We start from the raw sequence: 26,544 nt of genomic DNA, 5'->3' as shown, positions 1-26,544 counted from the left end.
AGAAGTCAAAAGTACGAAAAGAACATTATCTTAATATACTGTACTTTTTCCAAGCCAAGAGAAGAGTTTTAGCTAGATATTGTAAATTTCCACGACAAAATCCAAGCTCCGAATGTTTATTTGGCCACTGGAGCTCTCATCATTTGTTTAGGCAACAGTGGCATTCCAAATCTTGGAAAAATCCCAGCATTCCAGTGTCGCGTCCCAATTTGACTTGGCAAGAAAGAATGGCACAGCAACATTTTTGTTATTGTCTCATTAGTAGAACACATTAAGCCTTCTTCTGGAGTTTTTCTGTCATGTATGTATGATTGCAAAATTCTATTCTAGTTGAAGATGCTAAGGTGGAACTTAGCAAAAAATTTTTCTTTGGTGTTATTTTGGTATCTTTGGTGCAAAGCAACGCTGCCAACCCTATGTGGACTTTGAGGACTTTGAGGACGACAACAACCTACATGACTATAAAAAAATACAGAAAGGACGTTGTTCATATCACACTCTCCAGTGTCACCCAAATGAGGATGGGTTCCCTTTTGAGTCTGGTTCCTCTCAAGGTTTCTTCCTCATATCATCTAAGGGAGTTTTTCCTTGCCACAGTCGCCTCAGTCGCCTCAGGCTTGCTCACTAGGGATAATTCTGTCTAACATCTAGGACTGTTTGCATGTTTTTGTTTTCTGTTTGCATGCTTTTTGTTTCTTACGTTCTGTAAAGCTGCTTTGAGACAATGCTCATTGTTAAAAGCGCTATACAAATAAAATTGAATTGAATTATTCTGTATTCAACTCCTATTCTAATATAACTGTCAAAACCAGAATGAAATCTAACGACCATCCCTATTTCTAAGACAGCTAATCACACACAATGGTGTTGGTAAAATGGATTTGAGGCAACAGTTCCTGGGAGTGTTGCCTTGAGAAGTGTACACCTGAATGTGCAGAGCCAGTGGAACCACTTTAATACATTCTGCATAAACAAAGCTGTTTGTCTTAGCAGCAATCATCCAGAAAGTGCACCAAATCGTTTCACAATAGAAAATAAGATCTTTTGGTGAAAGAAGCTGAAAGCATCCATTGTTTCTTGGGATACGGCAAAGCCCTTTGGCCGGTATGTGGGAATGTGTTCAAGGTTCGCTGGAGCCCTTTGTCATGAAGACAGAGCCTTCCCAACAAATCGGCTTGAATGGCATGGAGTCGTAAAAGAAGGCACCTCTGAGTCTCTGCCCTTTTAAGTGTGGATATGCCCTGCAGGAGAGCAAGAGAAATGCCATTCCTCCACCAGACTGTCCTGACAACCACTAGGGAAATGATGCTGGTATAGGAACACAGCCTTTGCTGGAGAAAGATGCTATGACAGTAAGAGATAAAAACATCCGTTCGTTCATTGCATTCAGTAAGCACTTTTCCTGGTCAGGGTTACGGTGGATCCAGAGCCTATCCCTGGACCAACTGGCATGAAGGGGCAAAACACCCTAGATGGGACACAAGTCTATCACAGGACAATATGCATGCAAACATTCACACCAAATCTGCATAGCCAACCAGGGAGAACATGTGAACCAGACAGTAACCTGAGCTCAGATAAAACAAATTTATGTAAACAAGTGAAGCTATATTCTGTGGTATCAGTTACGACTGGTACGGAATTACTTGAATATTTACACCTGTAATCAGCTGGTGTCAGTCTGATGGACAAAGAGCACAGGGAAATTTTGCTCTCTTATACAGAGATGGCTATGGCATTCAAACTCACAATCTCCTCATGACAAGTGAAAACCTGGACAGTTGTGGCACTCGGGTACTCCCAAATCATTTGTTCATTTTGAAGTTGTACCACATTTTTTTGAGAGTCAAAGAATCTAGATACTTTACCTTTAAGGCTTTCTGGGCTGTTTCGCTTGAACCAATAGCAATAAGTCCTGGACCTGCCATACTGCAGAAACTCTTCAGGTGCAGACCATCCTTTACTGGCACAGTGGACACAGCGTAGTCCTGCAACCCAAAGTTATACAGCGTGTAAAATACATTTCTATTATGTAGGTTTTATCTTTTAAAACAATGTTCTGTTTGTTTGAACAACTTGGTATGAACCCACTGATTGCACAATATATACACGTCATTACTGTGTGTCTAAACATGTTTTGAGAACCACTGTTTTGACACAGATGCATGGTTGGAACAAGAAATATCAAAGACAGAAAGTGCACATGAGAAGAATTAATGCCCCCTTTTCACACTAATGGTGTTTAATAACAGTGAAAATAAACCAGAATTTAGCAAACAGCTCCCTTTATTTTCCCTTTGATGGCTTGTGCAAATCACCCACAAAGTTCCCATAAACATTAATGTAATGGCTGGTAAAGGACACAGCGATAAGGACCCTGAGTCATTTTAAAGTACTTTTGAGGACAAACACCCATTTCCTGCTCGTTATTTACTGAATGTCATCTGTGTTATTAGCACAGTAGCAAAGAATGCCCTGGTGCTGGCCTGGCCGTCTCGCAATTGGGAATCAAAGCTGCTTGACCTTGCGTCTGTAGACCAGACGGTCCTCAACGAAAAAGCGATTGGGGAAAGATGGCACAAAATGTCCCTACTTAGGTTTATGATGTGGGCCAAAAGAGCACCCATCTTCTTTGCACAAATGGTTATTCTTTAGAGTCCAGTAGATATCAACTGCAGTATGGGTAGTTTTCTGAGATTTGCACAATACTAATAAAGCTGTAGGTAATAGTGGGGATGTATATGAGCAAGGTTATGACAAAGCATCTTAACAAGTTCCCTTAGAATAGAGAAGCCCATATCAAGTTGTGGGACATTTGAAGAAGTAAAAATCTACAGATGAATACTCACCTTAAAGGTATCTGCTAGGATCTCTGCCCCTCTTTGATTGGTTCTTTTTGACAACCCCACAAAGAACTCTTGACCTACAGAGATATACACTTGTACTTTACACTCCTTACATCAGAAATGTGTAGTATTCTTCACAAAGGGCAACTGTGGCTTTCATCCCAACCAATCATCATTTTTTTAGGCTCAGAATAGTTCACCTAGAATGAGACATGGTCCTGATTGGCCAAAATGAAAACCTGCAGGCATGCTGGAATTGTTTGAGGATGAGATACACGTCACAAATGTACAAACCATTATCCTTGGTCCGCCGTATCCCTACATGGCATACAGTTAGTAATGTGGAAGGAGTAGACAAAAGCCACACTGACTAGTATGTACAGTATTTCCTTGAACAAAAGAGGAATGATTTGGAATATGACTGATTTATAATATAATTAGAATCAAATGGTTATATATATTTGGTTGATGTAAATAAATGATTGGATAAGTAAAGATGGGGAACTGAATGAATGACTATGGGAAGATGGAGATTTTACTGATGTAAGTAATTACATTACTGGTTAATTGATTGGAGAAAAATGTGTCTCTCCATGGTTAGAGGCATGGAACAACTGATATGATTCCCCGTGCCTACAAGAGAAATTTGAACTTCCCCTTGTGGAATCTTGGTTTCTTCCCCCTTGGCAGGGTTTCACTGGAGACATTTGGGGATAATACTACATTCACATTGGGAAAATGGGAAAACTTCTGATCATTATAAATTGAAAGTGTTCAGGCATTCCCATGTCATTCACAAGGTAAAAATGATGGTTGTAGTGTTAATTTAACCTTAACTAACATGAACACAAGTTCAAGTTAAACATTAGGACATATTATTACTTTGACCAGTTGGGTAGTCCAGTATTTAGTTACCTTTAATAATAAAATAAAAGACTATTCTACAATACTAATGTATTGGAAGGATGGAATGTTGGCTGCAATAATGAAAGCCATGCCAGTCGCTTCACTCGTGGGTTTGGTTGACAAATCAGGGCTGTCAGAAATTCCCACTCAAGTGGTAATGTGAAAGATTTTTCCCAACCAGAACAAGGTATTTACAGTTACCCCCTCATGACATGAAGGCATTACAAAGCAAGTATGTCTATAAAGTTGGTATGACAATCTGTATTGTAAAATACCAGTCATCATGCCATCATGGGTATTTCAAGGTTGTACAATGAATATAGTTGTGTAATATTAACAGAGCGTTGCTGTCAGTACCTGTAAAAAGAACGTCTCCTCCATCCAGCCTAGCTGATTCATCCGTCATCTCCACAATGTTCAGGCCAAGCGCTTTCAAGGCATTCTTCATGGCCTCGGTCTGAAAAAAAAAAAAAAGTGGACATTTGATTACATTCAAATATATTTGTGTTGAGTCCATTTCATTCCGGTCCATTTCCATTGAGATGCATACTTTTCCAGTGCTGTCTATTTTAATGATACTTTCCAGAGTAATTATTGTGCTCTTTCCAGCTGTTTTATTGTACACAGTCATAAAAGTGGTTTTTGGAACCGCAGACTTGGGCTGTGCCCAGAACTGCAGCCTGTTCTTCAGTAGCGAGCTTTTTTAGGTCCAGGTCTTTGGTACATTCTATGGACATTATACATTACAGAGCCTTAAGATGTAAACCAAGGACACAGACTTTCAATAGCCATACAACAGAAAATTATGAAAACAATTCAACATGACTAATCCAGTCAGCTAATTCTTCTACAGCCTGTGACTAAACACTAAGAAAACTTGCAGTGTTGTGTAAGATGCAGGTTGTCTCCATTTTTCCCCATTGACAGTAAGTCCAAGACAAAAACAAGCCATCGTCCCTCTCCCAGCATCACGATAAGTTGAATTTTTAATTTAATTGTAACATACTACCATGACTAGATCATTCTTCTTCCTATTTTCTATAAGCCCTACATTACCTTCATTTCCACAGAAAAGGTTTCACCAACTGGAAATTGAAACATTATTTGTAAAATGTTAAGTGGATACGTCCTTCTGTCCAGCTTTCTATCCAAATATTTGGTGTGATTGCTTGGGTTCTCTCTGCTGTTTACTATGTTGTGGACTGCCAGTTTGTCCAAAAGCACAGTGAAAAGCACTACCATAGGTTACGTCAAAACTCTGTACCCTAGAATGTATAAAATATGGCCATCAGTTCTAATGAAGGAGGCGTGTCATGTGTGTCACTTCTAGAGAAGGGTGTGTTGCTTCCATCTTCTCAAATCTAACATTCTCTATGTGACTGTGATAAACTGATGTATAGATCTTGTGTTTTTTATGTCTATCAGTTTAGCCTCTGGTCAAGAAAGAAAAACGATTACGTCTGCCTTTTTGGACGCCTCAGCGGCGTTTGACAGAATGTTACCAGGCTGTCCAAGATATCTAGATGACATCATCACTCAGGACCTGGGGGTGATGTCATTGCGAAAGGAAATGTTAAAGTTTTTATGAAGAAAAGGAGCCAAAGGAAGTGACCTAGAGAAGAAAAAACGAGCAAAATAAAAAAAGAAATTCAGATTAAACACTTGGATCCTCCTAAGGTAAGAACTTGCAAGCTGATCCTGATAAAGGAACACATCTGTTGTGTTTGCACAATGTGTGTGTGTGTGTGTGTTTGATTTATAGCCCTGTTTGGCTACTCTCAGAGGCCCTGATTTTACAGCAGCGAATCAGTGTTTCCACGGCGATATCTGGGAATGAGGTCATCGCACCACTAATCGAACGCTTCTGCTTCAGCTCCTGTCGAGCCAAGCATGTCATCACGCAGGCATGCTACCATGGTGACCGCAGGGCCCCTGGTTTCCTGAGATAGTGCAATGCAGCCGCCCACCCACCGACCCAAATTAACACACACGCCTGCTTCACATGTGCGCATACACCCAATCAAAATGCAGTAAATGAGAGAAAGCGTTGGCTCATGCAGCAGACATAACTTCGGAGGGTACTGCCCCTGTTTTTAGGGTCTGAGGGTCAAAGGTCATGAGATCTGTGTCTCAGGTTTTTTGTTTGGTATTATGGTTACTGTAGGAAACCGTTAACCAAAGTGAAGACAGACCAACATGTCACTCGAACGATGTTAAACCAAAAAAACGTCAATTCAGAATTTATTACAAATCTTGGCATCATTCAAATCAGTTAAAAAAAATAAGGTAACTTTTAGTTTTTATTCATTCTAAATTCTATGATATGATTTTATTCTATATTATAATAGTTGGACAATGTAAACAAGGCTTGTCCCCACTCTGTGTTCATTACACACTCTTGCTCCTGTTCAGATCAGTGTCCCCGACATGTGGAGGGTTTAAGGGGCTTTTAAAATCCGAACACTGAGAACATTTATTCTCAGATAAAGCCTTGTCTGTCTCATTAGCAGATGCTAGTGATGCTAACAGCAGAGGCCCTTCAAAACCAGAAAAGACGGCTGAAGTAAAAGTGCTTCACTGAGCAATTGATTGACAGGGACTCAGTCTAGATACACAAACTCCAACTGAGAGAGAAATTGTCTGGCTTTGTAAACAACTCTCCTCCAGTTAGTAAGAAAGATGAAGAGCTGCATGGCAGTGTGCTGAGCTGTAAAGACCACTTTATCTGCTGATCTGATCCATTATGAACAGCCAGCTCTGTGTGTGTGTGTGTGTGTGTGTGTGTGTGTGTGTGTGTGTGTGTGTGTGTGAGAGAGAGAGAGAGAGAGAGAGAGTGTGTAGTATTAGACTCATGACAACACTGAGTACATTAAGTACTTCAAATGTAAAATAACTTAAGCACCATTAGGAGTCCATTATGCGTGTGTGTGTGCGTGTGTGTGTGTGTGTGTTCATATATTAAAGAACGCTGTTAACATTTTTTTCTGTGACGAAAGCGAAATGATTACTAAATAATAATTCACCCTTTCACTCAAAATATAACAAAAATGTAACGTAATTTTCTTCAAAACAACAAAAAACTTTTTTCCCCCTCGTTACATTTAAGAAGGAATGAAATTTAGGAACTTATTCATTCAAATTCAAAACTAACGATAACTAAATGACTGAAATATGGATTAAACTTTTAGGGATTTTTGTTAACACACTAAAACTAAATCCACTTTATCTGTAAAAATGAACGCTGGGAGACTGTATCATTCTACACACAGAAGCAGGAGGACTTCTCTATGTTGAAAAATAAATGTTGTTGCTTTAAAATGGTGACATTAATTGCATTAGGTCATGCATGTGTTGTCTGGCATTATTTAAAGACACATTGGCTATCCAGATAACTCTGCAAATGTAATCGAGCTACGTAGTTTGTTAGATTAGACTGCGAATTGGTGACAATCTGTCTCGCTGTCGTTCTTTATAGGCAAAAACTGGCTGCTGCTGTAATACTGCTTTAACCTTATAACCTTGTCATGCTGCCTACATGTGTCCACTGTCACTTTTTTTTTCTTTTTGGCAGATGGCCATCGATGATTAATAGAATAAATAGCATTAGTCATATCTGGATGATACCTGATTTGCGTATCTGATGATACAAATATGACAATCACAGCATAGTGGGCGTGCAGAAACCTGCTGGACATGGACAACAGAACGCTGAGTGATGTCAAGACGGAACAAACAGAGTTCCAAATTTATACACAAAAGTTTTGAAAACATCTGCTTTCTGAAAGATTCAGGGGGAAAGTGTTTGCATTTGAAATTACAGTAATCAACGACAGCGTGGTGTGATGAAGCAGAGGTACAGTTACCACCCTGAAGGTGATTATTTTCCTATGACAAGCACATCCTGAAATGTTTTCTTCCTTTTCTGCCCTGAAATTGTGATTACAGTGATTACAATTAGTCATTAAACTATGATACATAATACTTTTTATCCATTTATATAGTACATCATACTCTTTATTACATTTAATGTTGTGAAACATCCGCTAAACAAGTTAGTTCCTGTTCTCACTTATGTTATAGCAGCTATAAACAATCGTTCCCTCACCAGCCTTCCTTTTTTCTTTCTATTTAAGTTAATAAGATAAAAAAATGCAGCTTGTACCAAGAAACCACAAAGCTAAAATGTCTCTGTCATAAAGCTCCAGCTTTACCTCTGACTGTTACAAAGCTTTGACACTGGAGACTCCTTCCTTCCAGAAATGTTAAATAAACATCTCCTTACTTCAGCATATAGATGATTACATTTTATTCGTCTGCATACAAGTCCCTGTGAATGAGCCGTTACTATAGAAACAGTAATGTATTAGAACAAGTGCATTAATATAAACCTGCTGTTATAGAAAATTAATCAACAACTTCTGACCAATCAGAATCGAGAATTCAACAGCGCTGTGGTATAATAAACTTCAGAATTCATGCTAACAAAAATTCTTGATAGTCCTTATATTCATATTTTCATGCAGTGTATTGTGAGTCACTGTTAGTGTTTTGGCTTTTAAATGAATTATATACATTTCTTGATGAATGTGAGATTAGAATAAATCTTTTTAAAAAACTCTTCTTTTAAACACTAGCCTTTGGGATGCAGTCTCAAAATTAAATTTTATCAATACGGCATACAAGTATCTGTTCAAGATGATACAGGAGACACATTTACATGCAGCTTAATAATCCAATAATAATCTGATGGAATTGAAGCCAAGGCAAATAAAATTTCCATCTGATCAAACAATGTGAGTAATCACTTGATCTGTTAAATAGCAGAATAAGTGCTATGTAAACTTATTGCAATAAAATAATTGCCAAGTTTGACATGAAGCAAGGCAGCTGTAAACTGAGCCAACAAGCCAAGCTACAGTTAGCTACATGCTACATTCTGACAACACTGATTACTTTTTTAGTAATGTTGACACTAAATTCTGCTCCTAACAGACACACACAGGTTTGGCTTGGATTACTTGTTCTTATGAAAATGGAGATTTAACAGAACAGTTCTCATATTGCAGCATTCATATTCTTCAGTCGGAATAAATTTATTCAAATTGATGAAAATCTTTGTATATAAACACAACTTGTGTTCTGGTGGTGTAATCTTACACGCAGAAAAGTGTACTCTAAATGCAACAGATGAAAGGAGAAGCCATGCTGTACAGAACAATCCTGGCCTGAAGCAAAGTCTTCTGGGAGATGTGCCGAGTCAACTGTGTTCAGTTCCTGAGGTTTGTAATATCACACAGCAGCCATTAGCGCTGTTATAAAACAGTGACATGGCATGTTTCCCACCACATCACTTCACTGCCATTCCATTCATGTGATGAAGTTTCATTTAAAACTTGATCCATTATCCACCCAAGATGCCAATTCAATTAAATCTTATGTACCACTTCCATCTCATGACAGTGCTTTCCTTTCTGAGTGCAGAGCTAATCACTTCATTTCTGGCAAAGCCAGAAATTGACTAGACTAAGAAGTGGTAGCTAACACAAAGTAATAACATATTGCCAACTAGCTAGCTAGTTAAGTGCATTAAGATAAACTAATGGAAGTGAACGAGCATATGATATGTACATCATGGTTGTGCTCTAGCAAGTCAGCAAGTCATTGGCCATGTTATGTTATGCCTTGCTATGGGATGTGGTATTCACATCACATGTGAAAGCTATTTGAGTCTGGTCTTCATTTTCTCTCAATGTTTAACCAATGTTTAAGGAATAAGGTTTTTTGTTGTTGTTGTTATTCTTGAATCTACTTGTCCACCAGGTTTCTACTAATAAAAAAAAATTATAGTCTGGACTATAACTATAGCCTGGACTATAAGTCTGCTTGTTCCAGGTGCCTGGGCTACTGATTTGTCCATCCTTGTCTTTATCTCATGGCCACTATCTTGTCAAGCTCTTTAAATCACTCAAACAGTAACAGATCCCATTCTGGTAATGCTAAAGCTACTGGCCTTCACCTTAATATGGCCTCCCTGCTGAGCTGTGCCCTTCTTTAATGCTACCAGCGAAGGCCAGGGACCCCCCTTCTCTTCCCCCTGCTCTCTTTCTCTTTTGGGTACATTCCTGCCATTCCACTTTGCAAGCGATCGCTGGGGCACAGAGAATGGATTTCACTCTCCTGCCAGACAGAAAGAAAGAGGGAGGGGAGAGGGCATGGTGCGATAAAGTATCTCGTGTAATTGCGCACGGCACTGATGAAGTGTATTTGAAGCTCACATTAAAAGACCCTTGGGGAGAGAAATGAGGTGAGATGGACAGAAAGAAGAGGACAGAGAAAGGAGTGTGCGTTCCTGACTCCATTCCTGAAACTCATTATTCAGGGTTCCTCAGACACTGTTATTTAGTAAAAGCAACTTACTGATCTGCCAGTTCTCTTTGTACTGTTTGGTGGACTATATATTCTTTCTGTATGCTGTCCGTGTGACGATACCACTGATCAAAATATGTTCTTGGAGGATCAGGCATCAGATCTTTATTTGCTGAAGACCCAGGATTCATATAAAAGCCAAATGCACAAGCATATGCCATATACTTATCTCAATATAAAATTCAGAACGTGGAAGGACATTTCGACCATAAACGGTTTCTCAAAATTTTGACTTTGGGAGATTTGTTTTGTTCCAGAAATAAACAAAGGAAAAAACACTTTTTCTGCTTCCATAGAATACAATAAAATGTTTCCACTGAAAGGTTGCTGTTGCAAAGAAATTTGTCCCACAAACCAGACCTCTAGTTTCATTACAGTCTGGTTTGTTTGTCATTAAATGTGACCAAGGTTTGTCTGCTTTCACACTAAGAGTCGATTTGACTACCATAACCAGCCACAGTTGTCATTTCCTGTGGCCCATCTGCAAGTTAGCAGGACTATCTTGTTTACCCACCACTAACTGCTACACATAGTACTCTTGAATAATTTAAGATGGGATTCTGTGATGTCTGCTTCTCCTTTTTTTTTTTTTTACTCTAGTGACTTACTCTGAACAGACAATTGTGTTGCTGTGTTCAAAGGTTTGCTTTTCATGTTGGAAACCAGTGCAAAGGAGTACATACACATGGAAGTGCTGAGAGACAATCAGATTGCTGTCTTCAATATTCTCAAGGTTGTGGCCAGAAAAGTGTACAAAAATAGTCAGATGGTCAGGATTGCATGGGTGGACCGTACAGAGATCCTCCAGAGATCATCTAAGACGTCCTAGCATCATGGAGAAGATAGAAGAACAACAAAAACCTTATGTGATAATTAAGGATTATGTTTGTGATCTTGATTCGAATGATGTAAGCAAAGAATAAGCTGGAAATAATCAATGTTCCATTTGCGTTTAAGAAAGATGAGTGTATTTCCTTGTGGTATACAAGTGTTAGCCAAGCATGACGTGCATGGTGGGTAGAATGTTTAATTAGTTAGAGCCAGGAAGGTTTACACACACTGGTCTGCTGGAACAAAAAGAAATCTCATTTCTTATGGCTTTGACATTAACATTAATCAATTCTTCTTAAATACAAACAACCCAAAGACATCGAAAAACGTGCTGTCCTTTAAAAATATATAGTTCATATGTGTAACATCAGAGTTGCTATGAAAACTGCTAGAAGCACATATAACTGACTGCTGCAGGCATTTTTCTTTATTATGGAACATTTGTCTCATTAACCATACACAAAGCAACTCACTGAATTTCGGGAAAAATTCAAATTAATAGCTACAAAATAGTTCTGTGTGCTAAGGAACCGATCCTGGTGATTTGCTGAGATAACCTACAGCCCTGCTTGTTAGCCTTCAACATAGCAGTGTCTAGACTGACTTCTGCGCCACTGGCATACCTCATGCTAGAACTCCCAGCGTTTACCACAAAAGTTCTAGCACTCGCTCCAGTATAAGCGCAACTGATCCATATCCCTCAGACAGATAGCTAGAGTAATCCATCACAGTTAAGCCACTGAAAGGAAACAATGGAGACAGACTTAATGCTCAGCCAGAGGGAAACTAGCCTGATCAGACGTTAACAAAGCTTTTCTGTGGCAGCCAAATCATGAAAGATAAAGCAGCATGCTGACCCTGTTGCAGCTTCAAAGCCAAAGTGGATGGAAGAAAGTTCGTAAGAATGGAAAAGAAATCGAGTTATCTGTCTTGAGGAATTTAAATTTCATTTTAGAGAGGAGGACAGCGCTAGATAAGCACAATCAGATCGGCATAAGTATTCGATATTCGCTGTTTGACGTCAGAGTGACTTGATTTGGCCATCACTTGCACACACAATGCAACCTGCATTAGATACCATATTAGCCCAACCATGTTGTTTTTCTTAAGTGTCAATCCAATGACTTTAAACACAGTGGTAATAACTGGATTGGTTCAAATGGATTGGATCACTACCTTTGTACAGTATATTAAATATATCATTCTGGTTTTGGAGAAAAATAACTTTTATGTTGTAGTCCTAATTTATATTTAAAAATGAAGGTTCTTTAATGTGTTCGATTGCAAACTTGACGAACTTAACCCCTTTTATTGCTAGCTTATTATTCAGTTATTCATCCTAAAACATATTACTCAGTAACTACTACGAATTATTCAGTAACTACAGTGACACTATAAATAAAAACTTTTATGGTCTACTCTTTAATAGCTAGTTAAAATATTTTCTTTGGCTGGACAGCTAGTTCAATATCATTCTGATCTAAAAAAAACAAACAAAAAAAAAAGTAAAAGTGAACCTTAAAAGTAGCATAAGAACAAATGGAAGTATAATGGTTTATACAAATGATACTTTTAATTCTAGCATACTGGTAAAGTGACTATTTTTTACTTAGAATTGTTGGCTAAAAATATGGTTAGCACTTAAACCAAAGAGTGAGCTGACTAACAGCTAGCTAATTTTAGTTGTGTCAGTCAGTTTGCTTTTCGATAGCTAGCTGATGCAAGCTGATGTTACATTAGTTTACCTAGCTACATTTTGACATAGAGATAACTTCTGAAAATGCACTTACAATTACTGCTAAATATATGGCAAAAGTATGTGGACACCTGACCATCACACCCATATGTGGTTCTTCCCCAAATTGTTGCCACAAAGTTGGAGGCACAGAATTGCCTAGAATCTCTTTGTATGCTACAGCACAAACCTGTCCCAGCATGACAATGCACTAGAGCACAAAGCAAGATTCATGAATACATGGTGTGTTAAGGTTGGAGTGGAAGAACTCGAGTGTCCTGCACAGAGGCAGACCTCAACCCCACTGAACACCTTTGGGATATATTGCAATGCTGACGGTGTGGCCCAACATCAGTGTCCAACTTCACTTATGCTTATGTGGCTGAATGGGCAAATCCCCCAGCCATTTTCCAAAATCTAGTGGAAAGACTTCCTAGTAGAGTGAGGGTTGTTATAACAGCAAAGAGGGGAATGAGATGTTTAACAAGCACATATGGGTGTGATTGGTCAAAGGTCCACATACTTTTGTCCATATAGTGTATATTTAGTGTAATTGATTTTTATCGATATTGCCACATGCTTCTTTTATTCAGTGTTTTTGTAAGGCTACAGTGGCTTCAGCAGAAACCTGATGTACCATTGTTTGCAGATTCTGCTTTTCAGGTAATTCTGAAAGTTGAGCACCTAAAATTACATGACGCTCCAGAAAGTAGGCCAGGATTATGTGCACAACAGCACTCCTGTTTAGCTGCCTGGCTGAGATTGCTCATCTCCAAGCTCCAGTTATTCTACACCACATACACGATATCTTATCTCTCACCCTCCACTGCTTTCCTACATCTCCCTTTTTCCACAGAGGTTTAAGTGTGTGTGTGTGTGTGCTTGATCGGCCCATCAGTTAGTCAGCACATTCCTCATCTCACTATCAATCTTCTCTCCTGTCTCAACTAAACTAATCTGTCTGACTGCTTTCATCATAACCTGAGTTAATTTTTTCCACCTTCTCTCTCTCTCTCTCTCTCTCTCTCTCTCCCAATCATAGACAACTCACATTTAAACACACATTCATAGTGTTGCTATTATGGTTTCTTTCAAGGCATTCCTGATCTTACATTAGAGAGGATGGAGGAGGGTGTTAATCCTAAACTGTATCTCAAACATTTCCCATATTTCATGTAGAAAAAATGGACAAGTCTTTCCTTGAGGATTTAGTCCTCTCCTGAATGCAAAGGTCAGCCCAGGGTAGGGGTATTTTTAACGTCTCTTCATCTTCCTCTGTGATTGCAGGCCAAGGCCTTTTTCAACCCTGTCCCCCTTTCTCACTTTCAAACCCCATTAGCAAAGTCCTTCAAACAACACATACCATATTTGAGTGAAGAGGCGAGAGGTACTGTCTTCTCTTTTTCTCTACACTGTGGAAAGCAGAAGTTGTCCCCTAACCTCTAATAGTCTGAATTTCACTGCTCGGGCTCCTATAGGTCCCGTCCCTAGTGTCAGAAAGCATTCAGTGGAGGAGAAGGGGGCATTGCTGAGCAGCCATTACACCTTTACAATTTGTAAAAATCTCATAATTCTCATATATTTTTAAATAATAGGTTTCAATGGATGCCCTGGATATGTAGCAACAGTCAGAATTCTGGGAATTGTTGAAAAATGAAATGCGTTCTTCTAGAGACTGAATACCAAAAAAAAACTACACCAGAAAGGATAGTCTAGTAAGTGAACCCCCTTTTTCCTTTTTCTCTCAGGAAAACTGACCTAGGAGCAAACCTGACCCTTTTTTCTGACCCTTTACTTCCTTTCATGTGTGTCAGCATATGAGAAGAAAACAAAATTCCAGTATAGGGACACAAAGGCCAATAAAGTTTATTTATTCTTTTCTAATCCATGGCTTCGTTAGGGTTCAGCAACTACTGAGAATGGGGCTTCAGTGAATGTCCTGAGATGCCTGGATCAGATTAGGCTTTGAGGAAGAATTTACAGTTCTACTTGTCTTTTTTTTTCTCTCCCTGTTCTCTCTCCCACCACACTCTCTCCTTCATCTTTATCCCTGTCCTTCTTGGAAGCTTGTATAACAGCGCTATTTGGGTCTTGCACAGAAGGGCAAAAGGGTTGGACAAACATTTGTGCTATAAGGCCAAAGAGGGGTAGTTTTGTTCCCTTATCAGAGTGATCCGAGAATGCACCCTTGTCTGCAAGAGGAAGAATGTGTCTAACAGGCTCTGGGCTAAGCAGGCATGGCCAATTCAGCCCCTTTTGCAGTGAGAGGACCACAATTTGGCACATGCTGTCCTTCTCTAACACACACACACACACAAACACACACACACACACACACAAAAGCCAAAGAAAGGTCTCTCTCTCTCTCACACTCTCTCTATCAGTGCTAGGGTTCTTAGCTTCCAGGTAACAGTGTGCCTGAACCCTCATAAACAGAACATCACATAAAAGTCTAATTTCTTCTGTGAGGCAATTTGCATTTAAGTGGACACACATTGGGCATGGGTTGGATCTAGGCTCCATCTGAATTTACTGGAATTACACAGTATTGATTCTACATTGTAAAAATGAGCAACTGAATTGAACAAACAAAATTACCAACCTGATCTCACACAGAATTCCTAGAAAGAAATGTAGAGATGAAATGAAAAAATACCACAAAACCTACCCCAATCCCTCACCCCGATCTTAACCCACACACCCCAGTTGACTTATGATGGGAATACAGTGATGAAGCAAGGACGGTATAAATCTCTGCTGAGACACCCATCATTTATCATGATACGGCGAATCAATCATCACTAATACTACTGGTTTGATAAATGGAGTGATTATATATCAATATTTATCAGTGAATTTCCTAATAACTGTCACCTGTATATACAGTGTCAATGATAGAACTTGATAATAACACTAATATAAACTACTAGTAATACCATTTCTTTATGATATGGAATTCAGTGGACTTTGGAAATACAAATGCTTTACTGGGAATCAGGACAGACTGACACAGGTAAAAAAAATAGTCTTGAATGGGCAACTGTTGAAAATCACAATTACTTTCTTCTAGGATGTGACAAGGCAGAATTTACTAATTTCCTCCATGGTCTGGGCAACCATTCAAGCTCATATAATCAGCCCTACGTGATGTCTTAAAAGAAAATTTGGCCAAATTCTAAACTTGTCATAGTGTAACCAACTGAAGAGCAGTACCTGAGTGGTACGACTGACCAGAAGGTTGTGAATTTAAATCCCAGGGCTGCCACAGAACCACTGTTGGGCTCTTGACCAAGACTCCTGACCCATAACCTCTTAGCAATACTGAAATACAACTTCTAGTTTAACACTGACATGTCCATATCCTCTTCTAAGTGCTGAAGTTTCTTTCTATCATCCCTGATAATGCCATAGACATTCAGAGTTATGTTGTCTGGGTGGGAAGGAAAGGCCTTATTTCCCTCTTCCGTTGCTAGTAAATTGCAGCTTTCTGTTCAGTTATGAATACACAATAGTTAGATGTCTCCTATCCTAGCATGTTGCAGTGAATTATGAAAATGTGTTAAAAACAGTTTAAACAGATGCAGTGGCTGGCTTCACTGGTTACTGAAGCATGCATCAGTCACACCAGGGGTATTCAACTAAAATATGTATTCTGCACAAAGCATTCCTTGCTTACAGAATTCAGGATAAATAACAAACACAACTGAGTGTTGACAACATTTACCTTTTAATGCTTAATGACTGGTGATTAGGTCATGGCTATAAATAAGAGACAAATCAATTTTAAAAAAAGTTGTTTTGTTTCACATTGGCTCTTCAATTTTGACTAGTGCCACAGACTCTGATTTAAACTCGAAGTGGAGAATAAACTCATACTTTGCTGTCCGTATGTTCTCATACATACATTACAACATTTACTTGACAGTGGTTTTTTTTTTTTTTTTTGGAACAAGTGATGTTGTCAATTCACTACTTAGATGAGAGAATAAATGAATTTTTTTAAAAAAAAAAAACCTTCCCCTGATAAGCTGCCTTCAGGTAATAATAAGGTTTTTTTTCCCATATGTTGATCAGTTATCTTCCAGTATTTTGATCCACTGAAATACTGACCCCTGACCTACACCCTCCAGGCTGGTAACTTGTCATGTAATGGGGAAAATCATTAAACTGATCAGTTCATCAGACTCATTTGAAAAGGAGTATCTCTGATCTGAGTGTGATGTCCTCTCTAAAAGAAGACGAGGATATATCATGTGGCAATATAAGAAAAAAAGGAAAGAGCCAGAGAAGATTAGCTCTGTGAACAAACACCAACCATAACCCACAAGAAGTAATGGAGAAGAAAAGGCAAGTACAAGCACATGAAAAAAAGAAAGCAATCTTTCAGATCTCTGGGGAATATAACAGGGATCAGTGACACACATGCACAGGCAAATATTCACACAAGCTGCTCGTTTGCTAGGTGCTTGGCTTTGGCAAATAAACCAAATACTCTGTGAGGACCCTGCTTGGCCAACTCTGCCAGACTAGAAACCAATACAGCCTTATCAGACAAATAGTCGGACAGCTGAGTAAAGGGAAGGTGGAGAAGAGGAGACAGAGAAGGGATAAGCGAGGAATGAAGATGAGAAGACAGAGAGACAGAAAAGGCTTTGAAAGATATAAAAGAGTGCATATAACAAAGAGAGAGGATACAACAAGCATGAAAGAAATGAGAGAAGAACACAAACATGCTATGAAGATGTGGGAAAAGAGTGACCACCATCAAATTTCACCTGGTGATGAAAGTGTACATACCCTTCTGCTTTCACCTTCATGACACACTTTTTCTAGAACTGCGTGGGCTACAGCTGAAATCAGAATGTGTGTATGATGTAGAAATGCAGAAATTTGACTTTAACTTGAATTCTATCCAATGATTTAGAGAAAATTCAAAAGAAGAACCTCAGATTAATTTAAGGGAATCTCTCACCACCACTTTCTTGCAACACACTGGAGGATTTGTGTCTGTCTGTCTTTGGCTTCCCTGCCCTGACCTCCCCCTTCTCACTGCTATGTGTGTATGTGTGTGTATGTGTGTGCGTGTGTGTGTGCGTGTGTAAAAAGGTGTGTGTACAGAGAAAAAAGATGCCAGATGTGGCCCTAATTCTACCAAAATTCATCTCATATCTTTGGGCCATGTGGCCAGCACATGGAGTTGTGGTGCTTTCACGAAGAATGAACACACTTCAGATTTGAGTTCAATTTACTTATTTACACTGAAGTGTTTTTTGAGAATTTTGTTCTGTAATTATTCAGAATATTGTGGACTGAAATCCCAGGACTATCAGAGAGCCAATTAACCTTCAACTTCTCAACTCTGCTCTTGGATTTGTTTCTGCTTCATTTGTAAACTGCAGCTAAAGATGCATGAAATTGGTATGCTAGACAATACAAATGATCACATTTTTACGGACTGCACATGCACACATATGGAACAATTATATATTTCCTGTCTGAATTGATACGTTGGTAAACATTGCATTATCCTGTGGGAAAAGAGGTTTTGCACTTTTTCCTCAATTTAAAGACACACCCAGAAGCTCTCGCTCTTTTCTACTGTCTCCCGCTGACACCAAGGTTGGCGAAGTTTCAGTAAAATCTAGATGACGTGCCAGAGAAGTGACACGTCCGGGGGTTTTACGCAAGTTATTGAGTTCCTAGCACAGGTACAGCCTACATCCATATTAAGGTCATGCGTCCTACAAATGATCGATGTCCTACAAATGATCTGTTTGTAGTAAAATGAGGTATATGTAATACACCTGGAATTTCTAGTGTGATGAGCATTGTGAAGACACCCATCTCTGTGATTTATACAGAAATTGACAGACATAAGTCTGGAAAACTTATCTTGTCTGACAGATGATCTGATCTGATAGTTTTCTCAACATTAAGAAAACACTTCTTGTTGTTACAGTGTCTGAAGAGCAGTTTCCATCTGAGACTGAACATTTTTTTAGTGTTTTGCAATATTTGTCATTGGAGTTGGCAGAAACATCAATTTTTCAGGAATATATTACTAATATGAATATACACAGCATGAGCATGAGGGTGTTGGAACCTGCACCATACTTGGTCAGTTGAAGCAAATCTGACTCGTTTTGTACAACCCATTTTGGAGAGAACAGAACTTCCACACCACCAGAAGGACTACAGAATGTTCTGGCCTGCAGCCTGATGGGAGAACTTTTGAATGCACAGCATGGGGTCCTGAGGTATGAATGTGAGGAAAAATGAGAAACCGATGATAGAGAGAGAGGAAAAACAGCCTTGGGCACAGAACCCTGTTCTGCATCTGTGGAAAAGAAAAATAAAAAATGTAGACAGGGGAAAAAGGTGAAGAGAAATATGTGGCGCTGAGCCATGGAGTTTCCCATAATCTCTAATCAGGGGTTTTTCCAGAAACCCTGGCTAGCTTGTCTAGCTTTTTTTTTTTTGTTCATTTTAAACAATAGGCCCAAGTGAATGATGCAAGCCAGAGAACGAGTGATGCACCCAGAGAATTATACAGTAAAACACTCAGCACTCAGCAGCCCAGGAAACTCAGCATGATTGATTGAACGCTGTTCCCTGAAGCAGAACCTCATGGGTCAGACAAGGGCATCTTAACGCTCAGCGCCAATAGCAAATCCGAAATCTTCCTCCCTGTTTCATCACTGTGCTAATTTTAACCAGTGATCAGATGAAGGCCTTATATGGCGAGAGGATCCTCCAGATGTTGTACATCAGACAGTCATGATGAGATGTTCTTATTACAGCTGCAGCTACGGTCAAAAGGAGGTCAATTAGTTTCCCGAAGCCTTCTTAAAGGCACATTTTGCTGTGAAACTAGTGCTTAGTAATGTCTAGCAGTGTGTCATATCTTTCTTAAATATCTAAATATTTTGAAAGAATTCACAATGTTGCATTTAAATCCATCAAAAGTTCAGTCACTTATATATCCAGTGTGCATTACACAAACATGTTAGAAAATCATGGGGACTCCTACCATAACCAGTCATTAGTGGTGTAGTAATGAGTGGAGTAAGAACCAGCCAAGTGTTATGCAATCGTTAGAATTTTCTTATCAAAGGTAATCTATTAGATTGTTTTGTACAATACTTAGAGCACCAGTTGTGAGAGTTCATTTTGTTCTCCATTACTTTGCTTTTAGCAATGACCACAAAACTGCTAGTGCATGTCTCTTTAAATATATTAAATATCTCTTTAAAGCTCATTTCAAATATTATTTAAATACACAAATGTTTCAAGGTTTAATTTTGTAAACCAACTCGCTGCCCCCTATTCACTGCATGTCACTGCACATGACTGCTGGATATGGGTTGTTCTAACGAGCTAAGTGACATTAAACATGGCACTGTCATAGCATGCCACCTTTGGCACAAGTCAGTTCATGAAGTTTCTGCCCTGCTAGATCTGCCCCAGTCAACTGTAACTGTTATTACTGTGGGATAGGGGCATTTTATAGCAGCAAAAGCTCAGCCATGAAGCGGTAGACCACACAAACTCACAAAGCAGGACCACCGAGGGCTAAAGTGCACAGCATGTAAAAATTGCCAAAATTTTGTTGCATCACTGCCTCTGGAAGCAACATCAGCACAAGAACTGTGCATCAGGAGCTTCATGAAATGGGTTTCATGGCCAAGCAGCTGCACACAAGCCTAAGATCACTATGTGCAACGCCATACTCAAGCTCAGACAGAGTGGTGACAGGCACCAACACTGGCTCTGGAGCACCTGAAACATGTTCTCTGGAGTGATGAATCACGCATCACTATCTAGCAGTTTGATGGATCGAATAAACATGAAAAAAGAGACTACCAGTAAGTCTTTTTAACATGAATTGTGTGTTGCTTCATTTGTCCTTCTCTTGCGAGAATGTCTACTTAATAAAAAAGCTTCAGAGTGACTATAACCTGAAAAACATACATGTATAGGAGTATATGGTTATTGGTACATGTGGACTCCATCTGCACTGGAGAAATGAGACACTGCAGTACCATCAGAGGATTCACCCACACCAGGAGGTCCATCAAACACTACAATCATGGTAACAGAACACACATATACACACACACACAAACACACACACTCCACAAGCTGTGGTAACTAATGTCCGAGCACGCACGTGCACCTCATATGGGAACTGTTCACCAAACCACCTAACATTTGGGCAGACATTTAGGGCTCTGAACATACTTTAGCAACGATGCAAAGCGAGAGGTATAAATCAGATTAATGATCCATGTTTGCGTGTGTGTGTGTGTGTGTGTGTGTGTGTAATAGAGACAAAGAAACAACCCCTGACTTACTGTTTCCAGATACATACTTATGGGAATAGCTTGTGTGTTCCTCCCTTTCCCCTTTTAACACACAGTCTTTCAATCCCATTCCAGGAAATTGTGCACTGTATGTGTAAATGATTAACTGCTGCACACATTAGAAATGGCAGATTAGAAGATTACAGAGTGGAAGGAGAAACACCTCCCCGAACTGCCTCACCAAACACACACACACACACACAAACAAACAACTGGAAGTGATGTAACACTTCTAATCAGCCTCTGTAATATCCATCAGGCAAGCAAAGTAGACACAGCGGTATCACACACTAATGACTATCTTCATTCTCATGCTGCATTCACACTAGCAATGATGCAACAAAAAAAATGAATTATATTATAATATAATTAGTATATATGCAGCATTTTGTGCAATATTGTGATAATGTCATACAGTTAGTTAATTATCATGAGGTGAAAATATAGGTGGCATGGCGGTACAGTAGGGCAGCGTTGCCGCCTCACCGCTCCAGGGTTCCTGGGTTTCTGTCTGTATTGAGTTCTGTATGTTCTCCCTATGTCCATGTGGGATTCCTCTGGGTTATCTGGTTTCTAAAAACATGCTGGTAGGTGGATTAACTACACTAAAATTTCCCCTAGGTGTGAATGAGCATGTGAAAGTGTGTGCATTTCGCCTTGAGCCCAGCGTTCCCGGGATAGACTTCAGATCCACCAACACCCTGTCCGGGATAAAGTGCTTCCTGAAAATAAAAAATGAAAATATAAAACAGACACATGCCTCGTACAAAGTCAGCTAAGAAAAGAGACCAGCAGGACAGTGGGAGCTCAGGAGTTAAGTGTCCGGAAGACTGGGAGTTTAATTCCTAAGACTACCAGAGTGCCACTGTTGGGCCCTTGAATGAGGACCCTAGCATTAAGCTCTATGTAACCACATATTCCCAAAGAGCTTAGCTTGGACCTGCTCCATAATCCATTTCCGTTTGCTGAAGCGATGATTTACATTTCAACAGCGTGACAAATCTGCTGTGTATGAGCAAGCTGCCAACTGTTAGCAACTGCACTCATACTGTACATCCACATTTAGTCATGCAGTAATATCACAGAGTTTCCTCAGTGTTCTTCACAAACACACACACACACACACACACACACACGCTTTACATCGCAGTGTGCCAACTGGAATATCAACAAAGACTGACAAGCCAAATGGACCAGTGGGAGTGGCTTCCCAACCATCAGCATAATCAGTTACAAGGAAGACGCTATCATTCTTCGCTACTCAAGTCAAGTCAAGCAGCTTTATTGACATTTCAACCACATACATCTGGTAGAGTACACAGTGAAACGAAACAATGTTCCTCCAGGACCATGGTGCTACAGAAAACAACACAGACCTACACAGGACTACTTTACATCACCGTGCAAAAGTCTGGAGTCGCTATATTTTATTCAAAATGAAACAAGTTAGTTCCTGTTCTCCTTTACGTTATAGCAGCTCTAAACCATCGTTACCTCACCAGCTGCTCTTTTCTCTCTCTCTTGACATTATAAAGTTGAAAAAAAAAAAAAAAAACGCAGTTTGTCATGTTACCAAGAAACTGTAAAGCGTAAACTCCTCTGTCCTGAAGATGTGGGAACCTGATAGTTACAAAGCACTGACACTGGAGACTCCTTCCACAAATGTTAAATAAATGTCTCCTTACAGAAAACTTCACCACATCAGTGATTACACACGTTTTTAGATCCATGTATGTGGCGTGTCTGTGTGTACCTTTATTGCTGTACAAGTTCCTGTGAATGAGCTGTTACTTTAGAAACAATAACGTATTAGAAAGAACATAAACCTGTGAATTACAGTTGCATTAGTGTCAGAGCTGCTGTTGTGGAAAATTAATCAACACTTTCTGATCCGAATCCAGAATTCAGCAGTGCTGCTTTATATATATATGCAATAATAAGATTGATTTAAATTTCATAATAATTTTACAAGGATTGCTCAGACAGCTAATTATTCTAAGCCATCTGTCGTAGCTGTCAGAGGTTCAGGGTGAGAACCCAGCTTTGACCAGACACCACGTCTGCAAACATGAGTGTGTGTGTGTAATTCATCTTCTATTTCTTCTGATGTGATCACACCCTACAGTTCTCTCACTCCTCATTCCCTGAATTCCTGCTCTCTGAGGACGGACGACGCCATGTGGATGGGGAAGCAACGGAAACATGCCCCGGGCTTCAACATGGAAGTGTCTGGAATGTAGGTACAGGTCTGCATGTGTGCATCTGTGCGGCTACAAGCATGTGTGTGTGTGTGTGTGTGTATATATATATAAATATATATATATCTCACACACTCTGACCATCAGTATCGTATTCGCATGCTGACTGAGTCCTCAGTGACTCATAGTAAAACACATTAAAGCACCAATCAGTGTAGTTAACAAAACGCTGACTCATATGATTGTAACACAACCACAAGCAGCAGCTAGCAGGGCTGAGACATGAAGAAGGAAAAACAGGAAAGGAGAAATGAGAAGTGATGATGGAAGAAGAATAAATGATCTAACTTCAATTACTGACTCACCACAGTTGGTGAATGTTGAAGGAGAGTCACATTTGGATCCCATTATTCAGTTACTATATATAAAAGTTTTAAAGACATGGCAAACACAAGTGTTTCTCTGATACAATACAATATCATACACGGTAAGATCAATATGATTTGAAAATATATATGCTATTTCTGTGCCTCAGGTGGTGGAGGTGTTATGTTTTCAGGGTGTCTGGACGTCCATCCGTGTGTCTGTTGAAGATTCTTGTAGCTCAGAAACGAGTGGTTGGATGTTTGTAGGATTTATACGGACTCATCACTGCAACCAGCAAATGAACTGATTAGATTTTGGAACTGATTCAAACAGGGTGAAGGTCACAGCTCGTTCAAATGTTCTTCAATAGCTTCCTTCCTTCCTGTTTGAAATATATATAAATATATATTAAGGGTATTTGATGTCAGGATTGAACCCAGGACCTTGGAGCTGTGAGGAGGCATTGTACAGCCCTACAGCGTTTACTGTTAATATTAATTAGCAATAATATTTATTATCATTTGTTTAACATAGCAAATTATTGTATAATTATTTCCCTGTTTACAAGAAAAATGGAACAAATTACAAAGAAAACATTAGAATGTTAACCATGTCCTTGAGTACATTTATTCTGTGTTGAAAAACATCAAGTGACTATATTTAGTCTGAGAACTAAAAATAAAAGAAATCAGCTTCCTGTTTTACCTGGAGAACCTTTAAAGGAGATTCTTAGCGCTTCACCAAACAGATGATGACAACCAGCTGGTGGTAACATTGCACTAAATCTACAAGGTCAGATATACAAAATACTAAAACACATCTCGACTTTTTTACTACTCAGATATTTCAGCTTACAGACTTCAATTTTTATAGTTATAGCCATTTTACTGCCGATCACTGGATCTCTCCTGCTGAGAGTAACCGTGCAGCAATTCATGCAGATATACTGTACGGCTGCATGCTTTCATTCTGTCTCACACACACATGCACACACATGGACAGATGACTAAACAAAGACATGCCACTGACCTACTGACCTTTCATATCAACAGCACGCAAACTACACACCAAGGCATGTGCACACACACACACACACACACACACACATATACATACATTCACACACAGCAGGAAATGTGGTATGCATAAAACAGAAACACACACACAGATGGAACAAATAACATTCCTTGGATGCTTGATATACTTCAGACAATATTCAGTGTGTGTGTGTGTGTGTGTGTGTGTGTGTGTGTGTGTGTGTGTGTGTGTGTGTGTTTGGTTTCTGACACTGAATTGACAGACGGACAGACAGATATGGAGACAGACAGAGACAATGAGAGACACAAAGTGTGTGTGAAACAAATCGAGTCAAATCAATGCATTTAGAGAGACATAATAAGGATAATAAGAGTGTGTGTGTGTGTGTGTGTGTGTGTGTGTGTGTTGGATGACTATGTTGGAATTCACTGAGCTGACACAGACAGATTGAATAATACTGGCCTCTTCCTGTTCTACTAATAGCAACCTGATCACACAGTGTGTTCATACACACACACACACACACACACTCACTCACACACTCTCTCTTTTGGTAACGTACTTTCCCTGGATGTAAAAAAATCCCAAATTCCAACACACACACACACACGCACACACACGCACACACACGCACACACACGCATGTCACAAGCGAGTCCTCAATGGCTTTTACAGGCCACACAAATACCACACACTCCCTATGGAGATCCACAGGTACAACTGGAGTAGCAGATGGGACTGGAAAAGGAAATGGAATCTCTCAAAGGCCTCAGAGTGAGTGAGTGTGTGAGTGTGTGAGTGTGTGTGTGTGTATGAACACACTGTGAGAGAGAGAGAAACAGAAAGAGAAATGAAAGGATTGCACTGTTTACCCAAAGTATTAATTCCATTCCTTTTCACTCATACCTGTTTTTCTTTCTCTTTAACATTCTCCAGAAAACTCAGTCTCTCTCTCACACACACACACACACACACACACACACACACACACACACACACACACACAATCTCTCACACACACAACCTTATTGTGGCTTGGTCTTAAAAGCACGGTGAGATAAATAAGAGTAATAAGTAAATGACTACATTTGTTTGTGTTTCTGTCATATTTTTATGGTAATTAAGAGAAAACTAAAAGTTGATCTCACACACACACACACACAAACACACACACACACACACACACACACACACACACACACACACACGTTTTTTTGTGGACCAGATGATTACATAAGCATAGTAACTTAACAAAAATGACTCGTGAGGGACTTTTCCTGGTCCACATTTTACCTGAATTTGTTTCACCATCATATTTTTCTGTATTTAAAATATTTTAATTTCATATGTTAATTAAGTGCAAAGTTAGGACACACCTCAGGGGTCAGAATAAGTCACCAAAGTTTTTTTTTTTACCTTTACCCAGAAACTATGATACATACAAGAAGCTCGAACCAACACTTTTAATATAATGAGCACTTTTTAATAGAAGAAATCTACATCATGAAGTGTGTGTCATGGAGGAGGCGTGGCCTCTGTGTCAGAAGAACACATCCACCAGTGCACACACATTGTTCTGTGTGGTTTTGGGACGTCCCACTAGTTTCGGAAAATCATCAAAGCCAGACATGTTTGGACAGAGTGTATAAAGAAGGCATGAATTCCACAAACAGAGACACACAACTCTCTCTCTCTCTATATATATAGATATAAACATCAGAATGGCATGACACAAAGGTAGTGGAAAATTTAATTCCACTAGATCCACGTTAATCAGGTGCGATGCTCATGTTTGGATGAAGGGGTTTATGTAATACAAACTGCTCTTTGTTCAA

The 26,544-nt window shown here is 39.4% G+C and overlaps 1 protein-coding gene across 3 annotated transcripts in view; it reads right to left on the bottom strand.

Moving 5' to 3' along the window:
* The window catches only part of ddah1 (dimethylarginine dimethylaminohydrolase 1), a 54,901-nt gene that overhangs the window by 7,719 nt on the left and 20,638 nt on the right, over positions 1–26,544 (bottom strand). For all 3 annotated transcript variants that reach the window (XM_026920531.3, XM_034311716.2, XM_026920528.3), the window contains 3 exons: positions 4,110–4,209; positions 2,850–2,923; positions 1,869–1,988 (listed from right to left, as the gene is read on the bottom strand). In XM_026920531.3, the coding sequence (XP_026776332.2) occupies positions 1,869–1,988; positions 2,850–2,923; positions 4,110–4,200 (285 nt within the window). In that variant the 5' untranslated portion in view covers positions 4,201–4,209. The remainder of the gene's footprint in view (positions 1–1,868; positions 1,989–2,849; positions 2,924–4,109; positions 4,210–26,544) is intronic.

Source organism: Pangasianodon hypophthalmus, chromosome 16, assembly GCF_027358585.1.
Source record: "Pangasianodon hypophthalmus isolate fPanHyp1 chromosome 16, fPanHyp1.pri, whole genome shotgun sequence".
NCBI lineage: Eukaryota > Metazoa > Chordata > Actinopteri > Siluriformes > Pangasiidae > Pangasianodon > Pangasianodon hypophthalmus.
Note: the sequence above shows the minus strand (reverse complement) of the source record. Positions and strands in the feature narration are given on the sequence as shown.